General features: G+C 44.3%; 1 protein-coding gene across 3 annotated transcripts in view; it reads left to right on the forward strand.

Annotated features, from left to right (window-relative positions):
• The first annotated feature begins 1,459 nt into the window (after positions 1-1,459).
• Positions 1,460-24,433, forward strand: part of LOC125709622 (cysteine/serine-rich nuclear protein 3-like) — a 28,101-nt gene continuing 5,127 nt past the window's right edge. The window contains exons 1-4 of one of the 3 annotated variants that reach the window (XM_048978249.1): positions 1,460-1,727; positions 1,821-1,849; positions 3,414-3,461; positions 18,800-18,962. In XM_048978249.1, coding sequence (XP_048834206.1) covers positions 1,847-1,849; positions 3,414-3,461; positions 18,800-18,962 — 214 coding nt within the window. In that variant the 5' untranslated portion in view covers positions 1,460-1,727; positions 1,821-1,846. Of the gene's footprint in view, positions 1,728-1,820; positions 1,850-2,803; positions 3,136-3,413; positions 3,462-15,163; positions 15,262-18,799; positions 18,963-24,433 lie in introns of those variants that run through there. The other 2 variants (XM_048978250.1, XM_048978252.1) reach the window with 2 other exon arrangements.

A 24,433-nucleotide genomic window follows, 5' to 3' on the forward strand; every position in this document is an offset into this window, starting at 1 on the left:
TTTAAGAAGCCACATATCATTTTAGTGAATTATTTTAGGCCATTTGGCAAGGTTTTAAAATATATATTTTTGTTTCATTTGAATGTTTCAGTGAATGAATGCAGTTGTTGAAGGATGGACTTCCCCAATAAATGCTATGGTGTCCCATGAATGGAAATGATTATACCCACAGGAGAACATTTACACCTAACATCACATCCACCCATCTTCCATATCCTTTCATATAATGCAGGTGGTGGAGATCAAAGGGAGATGCACACACAGACCTGCATGCACACACACACAGGCCTGCATGCACACACACACACACACAGGCCTGCATGCACACACACACAGGCCTGCACACGCACACACACACACACACACACAGGCCTGCATGCACATACACACAGGCCTGCACGCGCACGCACACACAGGCCTGCATGCACACACACACAGGCCTGCATGCACATACACACACACACAGGCCTGCGCACACGCACACACACACACAGGCCTGCACACAGGCCTGCACACACACGCACACACAAAGGGCAATTTAGCGACACTGATCCACTTAAGCTGTATGTCCAGTGCTATTGGAATAACCTACAGCCCACAGAGGAAATCCATGCAAAGCCATAACCCTGCAGGTGTGAGAACCCAGCACTAACCAGCCAAACCACTAATTTAGGCTCTTGTTCACTTATTGAATGTGACACACTTCCTAAGTAAATGTAAATGTAACATTTACCTTTACTTAAATTGGTACAATGTTATTATTATGACGAACTTTTGAGTTGCACACCATATAAATACAAGATCATTCCTCTTCAAAAATGTTCCATATAATTATATATATAAATATAATATGTTACCTTGTGGGGACATTTTTACACAAAGGAAAACTCAATTTTATAAGTATCTCTGAATGCAATCGAAAAAAAAAGTCTTGCATTTTGTTTGGTTACTTATGGGTAAGGTTAGGGCTGGGTAGGGGTTAGGGTCTTCATAGCATGGATTAGGCTTATGTCCATATACATTAATGGAGTCCCCACAGAGATATAGATATCCAATCTCTTTGTGTGTGTGTGTGTGTGTGTGTGTGTGTGTGTGGGTGTGTGTCCCCACAATGTAATTAAAAACCTTTTATTTTTACATTGTGGGGACCACTTTTTTTGGGGGAAACTCATTTTAATAAAAATCAATGACTGCAATCAAAAAACTAAAATAGCCAAAAGTCTTGTATTTTGTTTGATTTGTTTGTTACTTACGGTAAAGGTTAGGGTTGGGTAGGGATTCAGCTAGTCATAGTTAGGATATGGGTTTTTCCCATAGAAATAAATGGAGAGTCCCTACAAAGATACGAATACAAAGCCGTGTGTGTGTGTGTGTGTGTGTGTGTGTGTGTGTGTGTGTGTGTGTGTGTGTGATAGGTCCGTGTATAGAAAGACGCCTCTTTCTCAGATGTGCACGCCAACCAGCTCCCACTGCTCACTGCAGCTCGTCCGCTTCCTCACGCCTCCCTGGACGGCTCCATATTTTTAATCCGTCTGGGGAGGGTTGGCCAGCCGGAGTCACGTTGCTGGTGTAACTCTGTCAGCCCGATCCCGCACCATTGTTTCTCCTAAGAGCCGGAAGAGCTCTCCTGGCTGCGGCTCCAGCGTGTGGAGCAGTCAGGCGGCTGCCGGCCACTGAGCCCGATTTCACAGGCGTTATTCCGCGTCTCAGTTTTGTTCCGTCGTCTGGTGTGTAGATAAAACATTTAACCACCTTACCAATTTAACTAATTCCGGACGATGTGTTTAAATACCTTAAAATACGCTCTCTTTGATATGCAGTCCTGCGTGAAGATTTGACAAGATGAATGGTAAGTTGCATATTGATTTTTGCCATATTCATTCTCGGGTATCTAAGTTTTTCATTTGTGGGGAATTGCGTTTGCGTGATTTTTTTACAGCGTGCACTGCGTGATTTGCACCAGTTTTCCCATATTATGAGACAGTGAAACAAAAGCCGTTGCGAAGCAGGGTGCCTTGTCAGCGATCTATCTGTTAAGATTGTGTGTTTTAATAATTAAGTAACAGTGATGGGAAATGTAGTGCATCATCGCATATACAAAGCGATAATGTCCTTAAGCTCCTCTGTATTTCCAGTGTCTTGTGAAGCTTTATTTTAGCCAATTTCTTTATTAAAAGACTCTTAATAACCACTGATTAGTACACTGAATTGATATTCTTCCGGATGTGTTTATGTTCACTGAAGATTGGATAAAGCAATATTTTATTGATAGTATTCCTACTATAAAGAGTCATAACAGATATGTGCATATACATATTATTATCTTCGTAAGTCGTAAGTCTGTTCTGTAAATACTAAAAAAGAGAGACAGAAATAAAGAAATGTAATATAAATCCAAGACAACTGTTAATGTGTTCATATCTCATTATGAATACATGCAGTTGAAATCATTTTTTTAAATGTGGTGCCATAATATTAATAATATCAAATTCTATGGTGAACGCAGAGGAGAATATTTTCAGTAAAATAAATATTATGAATGAATTAATTAATTATCAATGTGTAGATCTGTTATATTTATATATTATATTTAAATGTATTTATACATTTTTGTTTATTTTAATTTTACTCTTCAATAATATATTCAGGTATTGCTCTAGTGTTTGGGATGTATCATTTTAAACTTAATGGTTACATAATTATTATGCACAATTTGTAAATGTTTGCCTAAAGGGTTCAGTGGTATACAGTGGTGCACTATTGAACTCGTCAGTAATTGTGAATTGCAATGCAGTCCCTTTACTGAATATATAAGGCAGGATTTTTTCCTCATTTGCATGTGTGATGCACATGTATTGCATGCATGTGTTTGCCATGTCCTCCAGGACAAAGGCCAGCATGGCATTGTCAAACTCTGTCTCCTCCACAGTCTTTATTTTACTCTCTTGACGAAAGGAGCTCCAATGTGAATGAAATAAACAACGAAACAAACACACCTCTCGCCGATTGTAACAGTCATGCAGACAAAAGCTCTGATTCCCAGGGATTCCAAGGGAAATCCAACCTGCTCCAGCAGCAATGCTGTTTATCTGAAGATCGCACTGACGTCGGACAGTGAATCAAGCGTGAAACGTGGTGAGAGGCCGGTGACGTTAGTGGTCGAGTGGAGGTTGGACTTTCGTTTGCTGGGCTAGTTTGGTTGTTGCAGTGATGCCTCCTCCTTGCCCTTGGCGCGGGGTCTCCTACACACCACAGGGTCACGTCTCACTACTTCGCCGATTCACAAGCACGTCGACACAGAACAAGCTTGTGTTTCATGCCCGAGTCGTATGTGGTCACCCTGCCATGGCTGATGGTGGTAATTCTGTCACAGACGGAGGTCAATTCACACATCTCTCTTCATTTCCTTGTAGGGCCCAGACATTGGAGAAGGTCATAACTCCATCCATCGCTCATCTGAGGTAGGAGAATTCCTCTACAGGAGCATTTTGTTTTGGGCGGGCTTGCTGCTGTGCACCGATACTCCCCATGATTTTGTGCTGAGCGGTGGGATGTGGGATGCTGGTGTCGTGGCGTTATGTCACACGAGTGTATTGGATGCAAATAACAAAGAATCAAAGCACTTCAACCATGAACCCAGAAAGTTCTCGGCTGATCTCAATTTAGTTATCCGGGTTTCTGGAAGATTCTCAGAGCAATGTTGGTGGTTCATCAAAGAGCACAGAAGTTGAGCGGATGGTCGTGATCTCCTGGGGTTTCAGGCTGCCTGGATGCTCTTCTGTCCTTTTTCATTGAGAATGGATTCAGAGTAAGGGATGATTCCGGAAAGGCATCCATCCCACCTGATTTTCAGAGCATCACAGAAGAAGGAAGCCAAAGCCTTTGTTTTCATGTGGGAGGACCGAGGGTGTTAACGCCCAGCATGTCACCACCAGTGATGTGAAGCATATTATCAGTTTTACCGCGTCATGCTTCCGTGTGGGCAGTAATCAGTCCATCCCTGACCAGCGTCTCTGTGATCACAATCCATTTATTACTGCACTCCAACAACAGTTCAGCAGGCAGCAAGCCTAGCATAATTGAAATTACCTGCAAGGATTAATTACTTTTCCGAATGTCTAATAAATATCCAAGTGACCATCCCCCCCCCCCCCCCCCCTCCCTCCACGTGTTCTTGTGTTTAAGCGGCTAATAAAGGCAAGTTATCACAGGAGATGAATCTGCAGATATGGATGAGACCAGCTGGGTCTGGCTGGTTCTGGCGATTTTGTACCGGTGCCGGCTGCTGCCGTCTGGTCCTTCTGACAGGAAGCGTGTCTGTTGTACCTCTGCTTTTTCTAACTGCTTTCAATTGATACGAGCTCGGGAGGCGGAGCGAAAGTTGTGTCATGACAGAGGTGAAAGGTCATCATGCAAAGGGTAGAGGTTTGCGGCATAGCCTGCTAGCTTAACATTCAGCAGCACGTGTGAGAAATGCCCCCCCCCCACGCAAACACGGGATCATGTGTGCAGTCCAATGAACCCGGGTTTGTTTTGTTGAAGAAGGGATATGTTTCATCCATGGTCGTGACTTCAAGATGGTGCTGCCTTCAGGCGTCGTGGGGAAACAATGGAAAATGATTGGTTTACAGATTCCCAGCCGGAAATGAGAAGGGGAGGAGAGGGAGCAGAGCTGTGTGCTTTGGTTCGGGTGGATCTAAAACATAACTGCCTTTTGGGCAAAAACAACCCAAAGTTTGGGACTAATCTGATTTTAATTAAAGATATAAGGAACACATTGAACTCAATGAATTTGACTTTGGAGCACGAGTCTGGTTTTATATGTTGGTACCATTTTTATTTACTTTTGTGTTTTACATTTTTTAAGCATGATATTACGCTTTCTAACTGAAACCATTCCAGTAGGAGTCCCAGATGAAGAGCAGGCTGAAACGTGAGCGGCCTTGTTTTAAAGAGGAAGGTCCTTCTTCAGTTCTTTCCTGTAGCCTCAAGCAGCACGTGAACGTATAAGCAGGCCAGCCCGTTTCAGGCTACAGACACAGATCCTTAAGAAGCCCATGTCCTCCCCAGGAGCTGTAATATTACACTGGAGGGCCCGGGTTGCTCTTTTGGCTTATTCCTCCCTCCCTCTCTCTCTCTCTCTCTCTCTCTCTCTCTCTCTCTCTCTCTCTCTCTCTCTCTCTGTCAGTCTCTGCCCCCCACCCCCCCCCCCCCCCCCCACATCCCTGCCCCCTTCTCGGCACGTTGCCATGGCGGCTGCGAGGAATGTTCTGTCTGTCTCCAGCTTATTACATGTTCGCCCCAAGGAGGAAACATGCTTCTCTTTATAAGCGATTGATAGGCTGGACGTGTATAAAGTCCCTATAGGCCAGGTGGGCAAGACCAATACAGGCCATTACCTGTTTTGAACAGTTTTTTTTCTATATATTTGATGCTAAAATAACCTTTTTCAAGGACAAATACTATGGTCTTTAGCATTTCTTCTCCCACTATGCCCCGTGAAATTCTCAAATCTTTGTTACTGTATTGATACAGTAAGTGACAGCTAATTTTCCGATAAATTAAGAATTTGTAGGACCGCGGAAACTATACCACAATGTAGCATGAATGCAGTATTGTGACATGAAGGAAGTAACATAACGAGAGTAATGCATTCATATGGATATTGAGAGCGGGATTCCGGAGTATCCGTTGCTATAGTGCATATTTAGATTAGAAGACAATGTGCATAAACCTCCCAGCAGATTCCTTAGTTAAATGAATGACTTTACTTTCTGGCTCCCATTGAAAGTAAAAAAAAAAAAAAAGCACTGCAGTGAAATTTGTTCCAGCTGCTGGAGGTGGGATCAGTGCTAATTTAGTGTCCATTTATCTTAAGAAAGTGGGCCGTTAGAGGAATCTGGCTTTAAAAAAACGCAGGCGTGCCTCAGATATCTAGGCAGCGTCCATGAATGAACACAAGCTTTTCATATGGGGGTGTGGCTGATTTTTTTCACTGTTTTTCGTGTCATACGCCCTTTTCACTGCAATACACTGTGCTTTGATGTTCCGCAAACTAACCCTGAAAAAAAGAGAGATCACAAATGAAATGGCACTCAAGGTGTAGAGCCTATGTGCAGAGTGCATGACTCATTAATAATAAAAAAGATATTGCTGATTGCCTGTATACATCCTGAAAGTGCGCAAAGAAAAAATGTGTTTCATCACTGTGAGACTTGTGTCTCTACTCTGGCCTACTTTATTCCAATAATACACCATAAAGTATTACATAATTTAATGCTTTAAAATTTCATCAGCAGTATACCTAATAATACTTGGAGGTGTGTACCCGTTGTTGATGAGAAGTAAATTGAGCAGAACAAGTAAAAGTTTTATGGAGAAAACATAAAATAAAACGTTACCTTTAATGCGAAATTTAAATGAATTGTCACTCTTTTACTGTTTTCTTTTTTACTGGGGGGGGGGGGGGCAAAATTACAAGCGGTTATAAATATTCTGATTAGTGAGAAATGACGTGTCCCAAGCACAGGGTGCATGGTTGGTCTGAAAAGGGAGCATGCTGCAAATGTGAAGTCAGGCCTGGTGCATTTTGCAAGGCAGTGCTTTAGCCTGCAGTGAATGGAGAATCACGGAGTTAGCATGGCTAACGCTAAACAAAAACTAAAACTCAATGGACGTCTGTCCCGAAAACCAGTCAAATTCACCACACCTGTTAAAAGCAAACAGAAACCGGAGTGATACTAAAATGGAAAAGGGAACCGAATGAATATAAAAATAATAAATAATGTGAGTAGCTGCCACGTTTGTCGGGCATTTGAAGGACGGAGAGAATCGCACCCGAGGATTTGGCCTTTCTTAACCTAAAGGTTGTAAGTTTGCATCCCATGTGGAAAAGGCTCTTGCATTTTCAGCTGGGAACTTTCTACAAGCTAATGTCCACCAGGAGGAAACTCACCCAAATGAAACTGAAGCCGAGTAACTGTTACCAAACTAAACCAAGTACACAATATGATTTATGATACGTATTCTTGGCCCGGGCCTTTACATAGAGCAAAAAGTGTTTGACATTCAGAGCTTTATTTATGGAATTGTAACACGTAAATAGTATAAGAATTGACCTGTGCTTATTACAGAAAATGTCATTTTTTAATTTTTAGCTGGCAGACTCAAAAGGTTAGAACACATTTATATTGTAAGACAATACGTGCAGATCTTTTTAAAAGCTGTTTTACAGTGTACACGCTGACTTTTATTGAGGAAACATAAATGGTGATTGTGAAGAAACTATTCCTTTAACAAAGAATGATTCAAGTACAATGGTTTGAAAGGTCATTATTTAATCTGAAGACATTCATAGATGTGCTGTGCTTTGCAGACAAACGTACGGACCTCACCCCAACAAAAGTATTAAAGTCAGTATTAAAGGGTGTGGATATGAATCGTCTTATAAACAAACAATTAAAACAATTGGTTACTCATCAGGAAAAAATACAGGGACGGAAAAGGCTTTAAAATTTGAGGTAGGTGACCGTATGACCAGTCTCTATATACCTGGTTTAAACTAGTACAGACCGAAAAAAAAAAAACTTTAGCTGAAGGTAAGTTAATTACATTGATGGATTCAGTTTATTGTCGGTTCCACTGTGTAATGAAAACCTTACAGTGCACTGTGATTTGGATCGCTACTAGACATTGGAAACCATCAATGAATTACTGGTAATAAAAGTATTTAAATACAATTACAGGTAAAACAGGTAAGCGGGCGAAATGCTCTTGTTATAAATTAGGGAAAAGGCAGTTAAAATGTAATCCAGTGGCAATATATTTTCTTCCCTTTTGCGAAGATTATTTCAAATCTTCTTTTTCTTCTTATTGTATTAATTATTATAGTGACTATTATTAATAACAATGGCAACATTGTTATATATTATTATTATTGATGGTGATGATCTTATCTTATGTCTACTTCTTGTGTGTCATGTTCAGCTGTTCAGCAGTTATTTTCCACGGGAAAAAATTTCCTAACGATCTTTCGCGTCACTGCTTTTTTTTTTATTCCCGTCATCTCTATGGCAACCGTTTTTTAAAATGTGGGAAAGCTGTTTGGTGAGGGATCACCAGTGGCTAATTATATTTCAGCCTGTTTAACAGCCAAACAGTAGACACCACGTCAAATAAAACCCCATTTATTCTAATGCGCCGGGGTAATTTGACGGTCACGTTTACGACACTAAGCTGTGTACAGGTCTGTTTAGGGATACCCTGTGCCGGATTCTCCGCAAGGTTACCGTGAATTACAGTGTTAAAAGTACTGAGAAGTTTATGCATCATTTAAGAAAATCACCAAATCTTCTCCCAGAAGACTAAGGCAAAAACTGGTGATGGTTGTGTAACTCAAATGCATTCGTTATTGCGGCATTCTCATCACATGTAATTGTCTACAGTCGCCCTTAGTGCGATGTCCTGACTTCATGCACCCCTGTCGTTGCGGCTGTTTCGCCCTGATGGATGATAAAGCCGCACCTCCATGCGGGCTTCGTGCGGGACGCCCCCCCTCGGCGAGATACGGGATCGCCGGCAAACGCGCTGCTGGCGAGTCAGTCCGGCTGTTGAGTCATTTTCTGTGGCGTGTGCTGGTTCTCCGCGTCTAATTTTAGTCCCTTAACGTCCCTCCGCTGTGACTTGGATTTAACTTCAGCGCTGTCTGCCTCAGTGACTGTCCCCTGCCTGCGCTTATTGTCGCATGTGTAGGGCGAGCAACACCGGCGTGAACTCCATTTAAACCTCTACGTCTATCCCCATATATACATATCGAGTTATATTTTTTCTGTTACGAAAGTATGTTTTCTATTTGCTTGATGAAGCAAAGCTATCAAGGTTTATATTTTGCATAAAATGCGCCAGGATTTCTCCATGACGACGTGTTCATAATGAGAGTCCCAGAGACCATTGAAAAAGCTTCTGCCTTTGCAACTGGGTTTGGCAGCTCTGTTACTGCTGGAGTGGAGATTTTTTTTTCTTTTTATAACTTTTTTTTTTTGGAAGCCCGGGAACATGCAGTCATAAATAAAATATACTTTTATGAATAATTCAGGTAATCATTGTGATTGACACCTAGGTGAAAAAAAACGTGATTATGGCACTCCGTGACTGGAATCAGCCAGAGTGCTGGAGAGCCAGACACAGTCTGGCTTTGGTTTTCTGCAACTGATTCTTTGCTGATATGAGATTATAGTTCTGTAATTAAACCTAAAAAAACACAGATAATGTTGTCAGTGTCTTTCTGGTTTATGTGGTGCACAAGTGCGTAAGTGTATGTTACGTAAAAGTGGTTTTGCTATGTGTGTGTGTATATATACACACACACACCATATCTTGGAGAACATTCTAGATTCCATCTGCATTATTTCCAGTGATCCTGTTTTTCCTGTTCAGCAGTGGCTCCTCTTATTACATATATAGCATCGCCTACAGAGATTTCTGTATCATCTTTCTGTGTCTTCACACATGTGGCTTCATTTAGAGTCTGCTTGGTGAAGGACGAAAAGGCAGGAGACCCTAAAAGCCGAGTCCACGCCACGGTCAGCTCGGACCTGAGAGAGCAGGCAGGAGGCGGCAGCACCGAGCTCCAGGCTCGTTTCCACTCCTCCTCTCCTGGTTGTCGTTGGGCCTGGCATCCACCGCATTTTTTTTTTGTCTGTGGGGAATATCGATACATTTGTGCTTTGCGCAGAGCACCCATGCACGGCGGGAGCGGGTTCGAACGGGCCGACAGCCTCACACGCTGTCCACACGCATGCCGATGAAGGTGACAGGAAGCCTCATCTGCAGAGATCCCTTTAAAAAAAAAAACAAAAGAATACACCCTGCTTTAAGTTGTTTTATTGTGCACTGCGTCTTCAATGTGCGTCTCAGACAGAATGGAACTAGAGTTACGGCCATTCTCTCTGTCACGCCATCTGGAGAGGTTAGCTTGTGTTGCATAGAAGAAATGGTTAGACGGGGGATTTAAAAGATGGTTTGATGTCTGTCCTTTTTTCCTTCTGGTCTCTGTCTCTCAAAGACTTGGGATGTTGTGAGCTGTGGCTCACAGCATGACATGAAGCAGTTTGCTCCAATATGAAACTTTATTCAAATAAGGCTTATTGGAAATAACTGTTGGATTTGGTCCATTGGGGTGAATAAAAATATCACGGAGGCGTCAGGAAAATAAAGTTTAAGCCACTGTTGGAGTGGACTTTAAAAATGGACCCAAGTGACGTACCTGTTGTGGTATTATACACGTGAAACAGCCGTCAGTCATGAGGTGTAACTGAATGTCATTCCTTTTGGAAACGATGTCATAATGATACACTAATGTAATTGATAGACAACGTGAGCCCCATGATGTCAGGTTGAATCAGAAGAGTAAAATTAAATGAAATTTTCTTCAGAAGTCATCTCCTGCACCTGTAACACATGCACATGTAAAATTACATTTAAACTGTCATCCAATCTCCACTATAATGAAGAATGAAATTTGAGACTTTGTGTTATGTTCCGATATTTATCATCGTGCAACATTTCCAGCTATTAGGAAACTAGTGAATATAGTAGTTTGTGTTGCCATTCTGCAAGTTATGAAAGTAAAGATATCTAGCCTTAGGTTTATAGGTCAGCAGATGGAAACTGTTCTGTTATGTGCTGAAAGTTGGGTTAAAACATCATAATATTTAATGTTATGGGGTCTAGGGTGGCCCCAGGGACACTGAAATGGAAAGCGTCTTGCAAATCATGTCGCTACAGATACTGCCTACGATGATGAAACAAGAGACTAAGCTGAAGAGGCTGACCCTTGACCCCAGTGACAAATTCCAATTTGGCATTATTCTTGTGTAATTTAGGACAGTAGAAATAATGCAATGAATACTTGTTCAGTCAGCCTTTCGTTTGGCTGCATTGATCCTTGGGCGCCCTCTGATGCACATTTATGAAGCCCTCCGCCCCTCTCTGGGGAACCCCAGCCGGCTGCCATGCTTTCAAGCTCTGACTAGAGCCGTTTGTCTGGTTTAGTGAAGCGTCTGACAGCTACATCTTTCTAGCTGAAGGATTTTTTTTTTTGAGGCTCCCGATTTCCCACGATTCCGTCGTCTTTCTGCCGCTCCTTCCAGCCGGAGTTCGACCGCATGACGCCCTGCCAGGAGGAACGTCCTCTCACCTGAGATCCTGGAAGGCTGATGTCATCTCTGACAGTGATGTTGCTATGGGTTGCAGTGCGCTTAGCTGCTCTCAGCCCTGCTTGGGTTTGGCAAGGCCGCTATGGATCATGGGAGTCTCCTCCTCCTTCCTGACACACCTACTCCTCACCTTTGACCAATGGGTGTCCTCAGCTGCTCAGATTCATGAGGCACACCTGGTTGTGCTTCTTCTGCTATCTACTGCACACCAAAAAACCTTACATATCAGCAGGTGAATAAGATTTACTTATTTCTGAATAAAATGGAAGAATTCTGACTTTTATCTGGCTGCAAATGACCATCCCATGCTACTCATAGAGCACGGCATTCAATAACTCCAGCAAGACTTTCAAATCATTCATTTGAAATCAATTATTGAAAGGGCATTCAGTAATCCTTGATAAGTATATAAAATGCCTGGATACTGTCTACATTTCCCAATCATTTTCATTTTAAATTGTAGGATTCAGCAAAAATGGTACTCCTGGTCCCTTTTTGGCGGAATCCAGCCTGTTCCTTCTTTGGCTGTATGCAGGGGGCCTGTACATGGCATGCTTCCTGAGTGGCACATCCTGCTTCCTGGCCTTGGGGCAAATTGGAGATTAGGCCATTGTTAATTAAACCCAGGCTACCTGGAGGCAGGGGTGGGGGAAGGGGGCTGTCAACTGGTGAAGGGTGCATGGGACTGAAATTCCTGGGTTTCTCGCCTGTGTTGTAAGTGCAGAACCTTTAACCCAGATAGTGATTGCGGAAGGAAAGGAGTCCGGGGTCTCCTGAGGTCAAGGTTAACAGCTGGTCTGACCTCCCCCAGACGGTTTCGAAAGTGGCCACAGCCTGGCGGACAGAGAGATGCTGGCTATCCACTATTGTTTTCTGGTTTGGCTTCGTAGTAGAGTTGAGGTTATTTCAAAGGTCTGAGTAAACATTTTTGTAACATGGATTTTTTAGGGGGATATTACTCATGCTGTTTGTGTGATGTTCTCCTTCAGATAGTCATCACCTTACACTAAGGGGATCTGTTTAATGCCTTGGGTGAATGTTAAAACATAGAGCAGATTTGAGACCATATGGGTGTAGATCTTTAAGTGGAAACTATTCAGCCTTTGGATTGAACAGCTTCCCTGGTATTTAATGCACAAATTTAAATTGGATTTGTCTAAAAGTTTGTCTCTGAATATTGGTACTGCCTTCAAAGTGCATTCAATCTTACAAGGCACCACCTTTTAAAGATTTTTGCTTTTGCTAATTTGCAAAACACATAGTCTGGTTTGTAGTATGCACAGTGTATAGAGAATTTAAGCAGGGGTTGAATTTAATTCGGAGGAGCTGGGAGCACATTTGAAAACGTAAATTATAGTTGTGAGCTTTAATCTTACTGTGAATATTTATGTTTTGGATTTTTGATTAAGTGGTTAAACAAAGACAGGTACAGTTGTGTGGTTCGACGGAGCGGCGTGAGACGCAGGCAGCGTGACCCCGTGGGGACAACGCCACGTTCCCTTCCCTCGCAGGCCCCACTGCGATTCTGCACTGCGCAGTGAGAGGGAGCAGACCTGCGTGCGGCAGATGTCCATGCGATAGTCCTGGAGCTTTGGCGTTGGCAATGGTGGCCTTTACGTGTGTTACATTGCGGAGAGACTGGGCTCCAGAGAGGAAGACTAGATTGAATTTAACTTCTGCCAGGAAAGTGGAGTGACCGAGAATCAGTGTTGCGCTGATTCAGATCCAGACCAAAATACAATTACAATTAGAATCAAATACAATTTAATGTGAACCATGTGACCCAGAGGGTGGTTATTTTTTCAAATTAAATGTGGGGTGCCCGTTTAGATGTGACGCTAATGCCAATTAGCGCTCAGCAATCGTGATATATTTTAAATTAAATGAACTAATTAAATAAACCTTCACCAATGTCAAGCACATATAGAACTTCATTTCAGTATGGTACACCATTCACTGAAAACGGGGTCTCCACGATGATTAGCATCGCTCCGACACGCTGTTTCGCGAATGCCTCGATACATAAAGTGTTTTTCTACAGGGGTCGATTATGCGCAAATACACTTCTGCGTCGCTGCGTAACTTGAGCTCCCCGTTGCCCCAAAGTACGCCTGAGCGGAGGTGATTAATCCTGCTGCAAACAGCCGGTGTGCTGGGCCAGCGGAAACGTCGTCTCGTGACGCTCTCGAGCCGAGCAGGAAACGCGCTGGGCGGCGGCGCGGGAGACGGACCGATAGTCGTCGATTAGCATTTCTGCACGACAGGTTATTGCTGATGACAGATAAGGGGCCAGTGTTGAAGGCCGTATCACAAACGTAGACAGGCAGGTGGCCTTCCATCTTCATTCCCGATATTCGATCTATGTAGCATTACATAAGTATGCACCGCATGAATACTAGCACAACTTGGTGCACTTTCAAAGATTCAGTAAGCTGACACCCGGGTCATGATGGTACTACAGGATAATATCTACTACTGAACTGGTGGTGCATCATAGATCCTGAGGATGAAAATAAACGAGTATGAAGGCTTGTGTTGAAGATGTACATGATGTATCTTGTTGTAAGGCTACACAGGGACCTACAAGGGGTTCTCTCTTGCAAGTGTTGTGTTCCAGAAATATTCTTATGTTTCAAACTGTTGCATATATGAAGCCATTTTTATTGGAAAAATAAAAGTCCGCAGTTATTTTCTTTTATTAACATATATAGATACTTGAGTATAAATGGTGTTATTAAACTTTTAAATTGCATATAAAAACATACCTGAAATGCGAAGCTGTTGTATTTATATTTGTAAATTAATTATATATACATTTATATGTTCTTAATGCGCATCCCATCTCTCAGCCTTTGAATGTCAGCATGACTGAGAGCAGACGTGAAATCTCAGGCCTCGGCTGAGCTGAACGACCCCCACAAGCACGATTCTGCTGCATCCGGCATTAATGCGTGTGTACCCAGGGGTCCCCCCCCCCCGGCCCTGTTGACCGCTATAAATCGCTGTGACGATGTTGTCCTGTCTTCTAACCAGGCGTGAGGATGATGTCACTGTCCTGTAGTATATCAGCTATGACTCTTGGCCTTCGTCGGAAGGCTTTTCTGCACGGGAAAGAGCCTGGACAATAATCAATGACTTATGTGATTCTTGATTCTTATACGGAGGGATCCATCCCACTTACACTGACCTGGGCCCGTACTCTGCTTGACTGTTAAATTAACTTAAATACTCTGAACTCTGAAACACTCTAAAGAGCAGTTTACGCACATAACACAGCATTACAGAAAATGATATCTGCATCCTTGGTTTTTACAGTACGGGCATTTATATGGAGAGCTGAGAAGTTTGGGAGTGGAATGAGGTAGTAAAAGGTCTTGCATTCAGGCCCGTCATCTATTCATTCATAACGTAACAGGAAATGGGCTCATTCACTAAGACAAAGGGGAACCTAAAAGGAGTGGAAACCAACCTACACACTGCCAGTTGTTCTGTAAGCCCCCACCCCCTCCTCCACGCTGGTTACCTGGACTGGCTGTGGCACCAGGTCTGCTAGTGACATCCATCCCAGCCCCCCCCCCCCCCACACTTCTGGCTCCAGCTGGTATAAATATCTGGAGACAGAAGCAGCAGGACTCCTAGCTCCCTCTGACATGGCGCCCATGTGATCTCGCAGGATGCCTCCTTCGCCCGTCAGACTCCAGCATTGCCTGATGATTCTTTGTGTGTGTGCGTGTGTGGGGAGGGAGGGGGGGTAGAGAGAGAGAGAGGGAGAGAGTGAGCGAGCGAGCGAGAGAGAGAGAGAGAGAGACCACCTCCCGTTATTAAACTGTAAAGCATATGGTCCCGGCAGTGGAGTGGTGGCTGGGAAAATTCAGGTCTCTCTCTCTGTCTCCGGTGCCGTACTGCGGGTCAGCGCACACCAGCGGGCCGAAGATGGGAGCGGCTCGGCTCGGTTAGTCCGCTCGCTCTAATTAGAGCCTCACGCCGGGTGTTTGATCAGCCGGTGGAGGAGGGCTGGGGTGTCAGAGGCTGGCGGCAGAGGCAGGTGAGTGAGAATGTGCCTGCCGGGCCCCCGGGGGAGGGGCTGGCTATGGTGCGGTGCGGTGGGGGTGCCGGTTCAATCGGGGCGAGGCTTACGTGTCCACTTCCCCCCACCCCACTGGCTAAATCTTCCGGTCAGAGAGTCGGGCATCCATGGGATTGTTTGTTACAGCAGGTTACAGGGAGGGGCCACTTTCTAACTGCACCCCACCCCCCGCCACACCTTAGTCAGGTTAGGCAGGAGCTGGCAGGTAGAAGAGGAGTGAGTAGTAGTCCTCCGGGGGGGGACTGTGGACATGGTGGCGTTTGCTGTCCACACACACTGTGCCTCTGTATGACTCCATGCTAAGGCTGGCAGCACTCTGTCTCCCTGGGCTGGGGGGTGGGGGGTGGGGGGTGGGGGACTGCAGGAGAGAGTGCGGCTAGATGAAGCCAGACCATATATGCCACAACAAGCTAAAGTAGATTCGATCCCCTGGAAATGAGCTTGATGCAGAAATGAAGGTCATTTATCCTTACGGATGGCAAACAGGGTTACGGCAGCATTCCTGGGTGCCTGGATCATGAATTATCCCAGCGGCTCTGGTGACTCCTCCATGGAGGGAAGTCCATCTCTCTGCGAGAGTCTGTCATCGCTGCTGCTTCACATGTGGCCGCTGGGAGCTTTGTGCAGGGCTGTGCAGATTTTCTTTATTTTGCCATTTTATTTTGTATTATTAATACAAACAAAAAACACAGTTTTTTTAATTGATATTGAACTCAGATTTGTTGAACGTAGAGGCCACAATATTGAGCTGCTTCATATATTTAACACTGCAATTTATTAATTTTCTGCGGTGCAATTACTATCAGATGTAAAATCACCAATCATGTAGGTATAGTAGCATCTCCATGGAAACCGCTAGCTGTGGGAGATGGTAGTCGATTTTGTCGGGAAACACGAAGATCGTGAATGGATCTCCAGCACGGGGGAGATAATTACGATGATCTGAAAGTAATGGATACAGGCTGCATCGGAAGGAGGAGTCAAGCCGTTTTCTGTTTATTTTAGGCCATTTCTGTCCTTAAATTATGACCGGGGCAAGGAGCTACGTGTCAGTTTTATCCGTTTTAAAGATCACGAGGTCAAAGGTCACTTATTGAATGGAAAACACACACACACAAGCTCACTATAGCACTACTCGGTAAGTGGGATGCCTATGAGCTGCATATCTCCATTAATGATAATAATTATTGTTGTTGTTGTAATTATTGAGTATTTTGGGGTAAATAAATAGTGAAATTGTTGATTAATAGTTATAATAAATATTCAAATAAAATTAAAAATCAGTTTTAGTATTTAAATACCAACACTACACTTGTGGGGATTGTTAGTCTAGTTTCATCAGGTGGTCTTTCAGAAGGTCTAGCAAAATCATGTTAAGTGAGGATACAGTAGAATGTGTTTTACTTTGCCCTTTGTGTCTTGGCTGCTATTGCGTGAGAGCAGGGCTGCATGCCGACTCACAGTGACCCGACAGGCAGGGGACCTCTTCTGCCCGGGGGCACCGAGAACGGACCCTAGAGCTTGGTTGAGGGTGCCCTCCTGGCAGGGACCAGAGTGTCTCAGCATCAGAATGAACTAGGAGCACCCACCCACCCACACACACACACACACACACACACACACACACACTCCTTCCACCCATGGATTAGACCGAGTGACTACATACGAGTCAGTCCCCCCCCCCCCCCCCACTCATCAAGTTACCTCTCCTGCCTCCTCCATTTCAGCCATCCCTGCTTTCCTTCATCTGCACACCTTTGTCTCTCTCGCTTTACCTATACAGCAGCGCCTCTGTGTAAATGTAAAGGCACATTTAGTCAGTATATGGGTAATGCCTCTAATGAATTACCCATTCATGTTCCAGCTGTTTATCCTATACAGGGTTATGGAGTATTTATGTTTACATTTGAAACATAACATGTTAAAAGCTCAGTGTTAGGCTGCATCAGTGTAAAAATAACAAGTTGCTCTGAGAAATTAGCTTTGGGCTGTGTTTTAATTAGCCGCGTGCTAATTATTTATGAAATCATAGTTTGCATCCTATTAAATATATACGCCGAATGCTTCTGGTGTTTTGAGGCCACGCCAGAGACATCTGATGGTTTTGGTGACAGCTGTGACCAAATATTACAAATTGCATTATCAGATTACACACACAGGCCAGAAGCCTCCCCAGTGAGGCAGCATCAGCAATAACCGAGCTGGTGCACGACCTTCACGATAAACTGATAACCTTTGTAGTATTTAAGTGTAGCATTTAAACTCTGTCATTTTGTTTGATCTTGTGCTCGCTGTGTAACGATATTCTCCCCGATGGACTGAGCGAAGTTTTAAAGGAACGGTCCCAGTGAATCTCAGACCGGGTAACCACGGGGGGCTTCGTGCCCTAAATCTGTAACGTCTTTAATGAAGCTGTGCCGCTCATGGGGGGGGGGCCTGAGAGGCCTCTCTCGGGCATCCCGGCACACCCGCCATTCCAGATTGGCGCTTTTCCACTTGACAGCAGGCCTCGGAGCGGCCTGCTGCTCATGGTTGAGGAAAGGGCAGGTCATCTGATACGGTCTGTGCGACTCAACGGGTCGAAACCTCCGTCGATCTTCTAACCGCTTCTTCCCATCAGGGTTGTGGGGGTTGTGGGGGCTGAAGTCCATCCCAGGCAGCACAGAGTCCAAAGCTGTGGTACACCTGGATATAATACCGGTGATAGATGCATACACACACACTGTGGTACCGCTGCAGCACATTCAGAGGCACTCATTACCCTGACTGCATGTTTTTGGATGGATGGATGCCCAGATGTGCTCAGATGATACCTTGTGATACATTCAGTCTTAGCCCATCTCCCTTGGCCAGGTTCGGACTCTGCATCATTGTCTGTAGTTGCGTCTACAACAATAGTTAAAAATAATAAAATAAAACACACAGCGCACACACACTGGTGGCATGTAAATTTCAATTGAAATTCATAGCTACCATATTGTTAGGCAACTCTAATTTCCCATAAGAAGCAAATTAATTAACTCTGCAGCCAGTGGGTATTTTCAATCACGAGTCGCACCGCCTGCACCGCTATTTCAGCTGTGACGGCAATTACATTTCATGCTGCCACCTCAGACGAACGCTGATGCTTCATATTCTGTGTTCAGGCTTCACAATCCACCTGGAGGGGCTCACACCCCACCCTCAATTTTACCGTGTTTTTACGACGTACGTTGTTATTTTTCGAGATGTGCAAATGGAACATGGTGTCAGAATATTAAACGGATCGTTTTGGAATCCTAATCGAAGACTCAAAAACTGGACTGCTGTCTGAAAATGAAGTTAATTTATGGAATTGCAATAAGAAGTTGTTCTTCCTTTTACTGTCGGGTTGTCTTCAGCCGGCCAATCAGCTGCCCCGGACTGAGGAGTTGGGGTGGGGGGCTTTAACTGAGAGCATAGACGATTCCAGGAGCCTCCAACGTGGAACGCAGTGTTGCCTGTGGTTACGTAACAGGTGCAGAGCGTGGCCATGAGCGGAATACTGAAGAGGAAGTTGGACGAAGTGGATGGCTCCTCGCCATGCTCGTCCCTCCGCGAGTCCGAAGATGACGTCTCCAGCAGCGAGAGCGGCGACAGCAGCGACAGCGCCAACCCCTCGGCTGCCAGCCACTTCGCGCGTAAGTCACCAGCTGCACGCTGTGCGCGCTCTCTCTCTCTCTCTCTCCCCCTCCCTCCCTCCTGGCTAAGGAGCCGTCCATCACGAGCTGTCAACCTGTATGCCCACACCGTGTCTGTATTGATGCTGGCAGTAATCCTGAAGCAAGTTATCAGTTACAGTTAGGGATGTAACAGGTAAGACAGACGGCAGACACACGAGGAAACGCTCCCTTCAGATCGATAATGTTGAGTTATGTAGAGATTTAAGCCTGTACACTTAATGAGGTAGGGCTATGTAGAGATCAGCCCATTAATGAAGTAGAGTTTTGTAGAAATTAGCCCATTAATGAAGTAGAGTTAGGTAGAGATCAGCCCATTGATGAAGTAGAGTTTTGTAGCGATTAGCCCATTAATGAAGTACAGTTAGGTAGAGATCAGCCCATTGATGAAGTAGCGATTAGCCCATTAATGAAGCAGAGTTAGGTAGAGATCTGCCCATTAATGAAGTAGGGTTAGGTGGAGATCTGCCCATTAATGAAGCAGAGTTAGGTAGAGATCTGCCCATTAATGAAGTAGAGTTAGGTGGAGATCCGCCCATTAATGAAGTAGGGTTAGGTGGAGATCCGCCCATTAATGAAGCAGGGTTAGGTAGAGATCCGCCCATTGATGAAGTAGAGATATGTAGAGATCAGCCTCTTCACATTTAATGAAGCAGAGTTATGCAGGGATCTGCCCCTTACATTTAATGAAATAGAGTATTGCAGAAATCTGTCATTAGACGTTGCTTGGGTAGGCGAAACTCTGAATGAGTATTGTACAGAGAGTGGTGCTCTTGAGAACCTGCCATGCTTTACAATGAAGCCCGAGTTTAGTTCAATTAAGGGAATGTTCTCTGACTGCCCTTGAAAGCAGAGTTTATCAGGCGAGCCTCAGCGTACAAGAACTGCAGGGATGAGATGAGTCCCTGTGAACAAAATCACCAGGCATTTTTCCTTCTTTTGCTCCTTTCCCGGAGCCCTCGATTGGTGTCCCTCCCCAGCTCACATGAGGAGGGCGACGTCTCCAGAGACACTGTGCTCCCCCTCACTCTCTACTTGCCATGTCTGATGCTGGAATGGGTGTGGGGTGTGGTAGCTAGATTTTTTTTTTCTGAACTCTGCAGTTGGATTTTATTGCCTTTTACTGCATATTCAGGGGTGTCACATGGGGATGCTCCTCTCCAGTTGTCACCAGTGTGACAGCATCTACTGTAAATGTCCCCTCTATGACCACCACACCTCTCCTGCAGTCCTTCACAGAAAATGTCATGTAGCTCATGCTTCTCGGTGGCTAACAGTTCAAGAATAATGCGAGACAGCCTTCTCCTGGGTGATGCAGCACTTAAAGATCTCTGCGTAGGTGGATGGTCTCATGGAGGTGGAATTTCCTTTGAAGCTGAGGACACTTGCAAGAAAACGGTCACATCTCCTCCATCATATCACTGTTGGTAGTTATTTAAGGAAAGTATTATGAAAGTTGCGTTATGTTTATTAAGTAAGTAATTGAAAAATTGTAAAAATGATTTAATCCCAGATCTTATTTTTCATATTTAATAGAACATAAGGAAGTACCCAGTACTAAAATAGTACCTTATCAGATTAAAGCAGATACATAGAGTTATGATAATCATTCAAAAAATAAACCTTTAGACATAATATCGGTCAGTGTTATACAGTATTAAATGTGGTTGATTAAGAGAGGCTCATCGAGTCTTCATCCCTTAGCTTCCAAAGCTTTCCTGAGGGATATCTACATGAGCATCTCCCCTAGCAGTCAGGCTCCTGCCTCCGCATCCTGACTCCCAGTCTGTAGATCAGCAGAATTGCCCTCCAGTGGTTATGCTGTGCTGCTCTAAGTGGCACGTTTCAGTTACAACAATAAGCGATGCATTTAGGCTGCCCCTGGAGATCGTAACATCCTGTGAATTCCGTCTAAAGGACTGCCGTTTATCGGCGTCGGGATCCACGCGGAAGAGTTTCTAACCTCCTGCGGATGCAGTTACACGTGGACGGCAAGCTGAACTCATCTTGGATGCCTTCATAGATATGAAGTGAGGTGCCACAACCGTGTGATTATAGCACATGATGTTACTGTTTTCTGGCTTATGCCCTTCGGTAATAAGCAGGGCAGGCTCTAGCTGTTAGCTGGATGTGCAGTCACCTCGGGCCCCTGAAGTACCTGCAATGCGGAGGAAGTGAAATGATCATTTTCTCGAAAGAGGGCCTCCCAAGTAAGGCTTTGTCTAGGGGCCCCTAGGGGCCCCTGAAGAGGCAGCGCCACCTCTGGTTATGTGCGGTACAGGTCTGCTGTTGTGCCCCACACAAGACTCCTATTGGTATTGATGGATAAACTGTTACTGAGTAGAGTTCGATGCACAGATTGTTAGTCCTTTTGCGGATTACCAGAATTGCTGAAAAGATTCATCTGAACTACCCATTCAGTTATACAGACACTCCCCGGATTACAATGGTCCATGTTACAATATTTTGACTTTATGGTGGGTATTCCAATTCCATTCTGTTTTTCACCTTCAGAACATTATTCAACAAATCACATGAGATATTCCACACTTTAATACAAAGCCTATTTTATAATAATGGTTTTGCCCAAATGTAGGGTAAGTGTTCTACGCCATGTTTAAAGTAGGCTAGGCTGTGATGTTTGTTGGGTTAGGTGTAATGTATTAAAACTAATTTTCTCCTTACGATATTTTCGCCTTACGATATTTTCGCCTTACAATAGGTTTATGGGAACGTAACCCCATCATAACCGGGGGAGTGGCTGTACTTGTAGCTGGGTTCCTGTTCAGATGAGATTCTGCAGACATCAAGTGCTCAACCACCAACTAACCTCCTGCCCTCAAAGAACCCCGCAGTCTGACTGCACGGTGCCAAGAAAATGAGGAAGGGAGGGAGGGCCAGCACAGCATAGCAGAGCCGCTTCTGTACAGGAGATGGCGCTGTGTCCTCTAGTCTACCACAGCGTTTGTAGATCTGTGCCTGGGAAAGGTGACCAAGTTAATCACGCGTCTATTGTAATGCACAGAGTCATACAAGTCCAGTATTTCACAGTCGGTATTCCGTATTCGAGAGAAGCGGGTGATGTTTTCTGTTTGTCTGTTTTTTTTGCCCAACTCCACCAATTTGCTACTCGTAATATAATTTTTGACGCAGATCAGCCAGAATTAACAGGAAATGCAAATACAACAAATACAACGAGTCATGCAATTTCAATACAATCTTCTATGTTTGATATTTCATTTTTTTGTTCTGCAGCATTCAGTTATCGCTTTTCTTTTATATTTGTGCAACCCCCGCCCCCACCCCCGTGACGTTGGTATGGTAGCGCTGTCTCCGCACAGCATGTAATGAAAAGCATTGTCCTCAAGGCGCCAGCGAAGAGTCAGCCGCTAGTACCAGATGGTCCCGGTTCACGCTGACATCACGTATGTCTGGCAGCAGAGCGACTGGGGAAGCCATACAGAATGTCACATCGGAACTGGGACGGCAGGGGGGTTAGGTGTTAGCCATGCCGCCCCCCCCCTCCCCAACATTACAGGAGCCAACTGGGCATGATCAGCAATAAACGAGACGGTTCCTGGAAATACAGCATAATATGGTACTAAGACTGCACATGAAGTCAGCGATGGACATCCTGCACGATGCGTAATAGACAGGAGGTCGTTAATGTGGTCAGATTAAAGTCGAAATGCAAGCACATTAGCAGTGAGGCTTAGACTAAGATTACATTGATCAGCCCTTGCGGGAAATAAGCTACCTTTCCTTTCGGAAGTACCGTGCGTGCTGTCAGATGACTGAAAGGGAATTTGCGCTTACGTGTCAGTATCAGAGGCTGAGTCCCTATGAGGAATGCTGTATGACTAAGAAGTGATGTCGGAGACTCGTAACCTTGCAGTTTCATGTGGAGAAGCACGCAATTGGATCAGGGAGTTAGCTGTCAGATTTACCCTTATTGGCGAAATTGGATTTTCATGTGTATATTTTTAATGGTCTTTGACATAACTCGCTTCATTACACAGCTAGTGCAAACGCTGTATATGAAATAGAAATTGTCTGAAAAAAACAGCTTCGAAACATCCATCAGTAATAAATCAGGTTAAGCGTTCCTAAGGGTGATGGACTGCCCTCGCTCCGTAATCAGTTTACACTTTGGGTCCTACGTTTACGTTTTTTTTTTATTTATTTAGCAGATGCTGTTTTCCATATAAAGCGGGCTCTGGGCGAACCATTTATCCAAGTAGCGCCATGTGCTTTTAAGTAAAAAAAAAAAACGGTTTGTAGCATCAAAAAACAAAGAATTCTCTCAACGAATTTCAGTAAAACATTATTCCTGTTCTAAAAAAAGTGCTGACATTTGAGCCGTTTAAAATTTCTATTAAATTCATAAGTCAGTTAATAATTATGCTTTATACATTTATACAGAAGAGGGCACTAATCAGCCAGTTAATTTGAAGAAAAAAATAAGCAGAAAGGATGCCTGCTCTGATTAATACCTGCTCACAAACACTACATACAGATACTCTATATGGACAGAAGTACTGGGTCACCTGGCCATTACACCTACAGGAACTTTTATGAAATCCCATTCTACATCCATAGGCATCAATATGGTCTCCTCTTTGCAACTATAACAGCTGCTACTCCAGAAGAACATTTGTGAGGTCAGGCACTGAAGTTGGATGTGAAGGCCTCGCTCGCAATCTCTTCTAGTTCATCCAAAAGGTGTTTTGATGAGGTTGAGGTCAGGGCCAGTCAAGTTCTTCCACATCAAACTCACCCAACCCGGTCTTTATGGACCTTGCTTTGTGCACTGGAGCACAGTCATGCTGGAACAGAAAAGGGCCTTAACCCAAACTGTTATCACAAAGCTGGAAGCATAGAATTGTCCAAAATGCCGAAGCATTAAGAGTTCCTCTTACTGGAACTAAGGGGCCCAACCCCTGAAAAACAGCCCCATACCATTATCCCTCCTCCACCAAACTCTACAGGTGGCACAGTGCAGTCAGAAAGGTAACTTTCTCCAGACATTTGCCAAACTGAGACTCATCCATCAGACTGCCAGACAGAGTAGCGCGATTCCTCACTGTACAGAACACGTTTCCACTGCTCCAGAGTCCAGTGGCGGGGTGCTTGGAATTGCGTTTGGTAACGTGAGGCTTGCCATAGAAGCCCAGTCCATGAAGTTCCCAGCTCAGTTTTTGTGTTGTGTTTAATGCCAGGAGAAGTTTGGAACTCTCCAGTTACTGAATCAGCATAGTGTTGGCACCTTTTACACACTATGCACCTCGGCACTCGGCGACCCCGCTCTGTTACTATGGTCTTCCACTTCGTGGCTGAGTTTCTGTTGTTCCTAAATGCTTCCACTTTGCAATAATACCACTTATAGTTGACCATGGAATATCTAAAAAAAAAAGTGACTTATTGCAAAGGTG

The sequence above is a fragment of the Brienomyrus brachyistius genome, chromosome 16 (genome assembly GCF_023856365.1).
Source record: "Brienomyrus brachyistius isolate T26 chromosome 16, BBRACH_0.4, whole genome shotgun sequence".
NCBI classification, from domain to species: Eukaryota; Metazoa; Chordata; class Actinopteri; order Osteoglossiformes; family Mormyridae; genus Brienomyrus; species Brienomyrus brachyistius.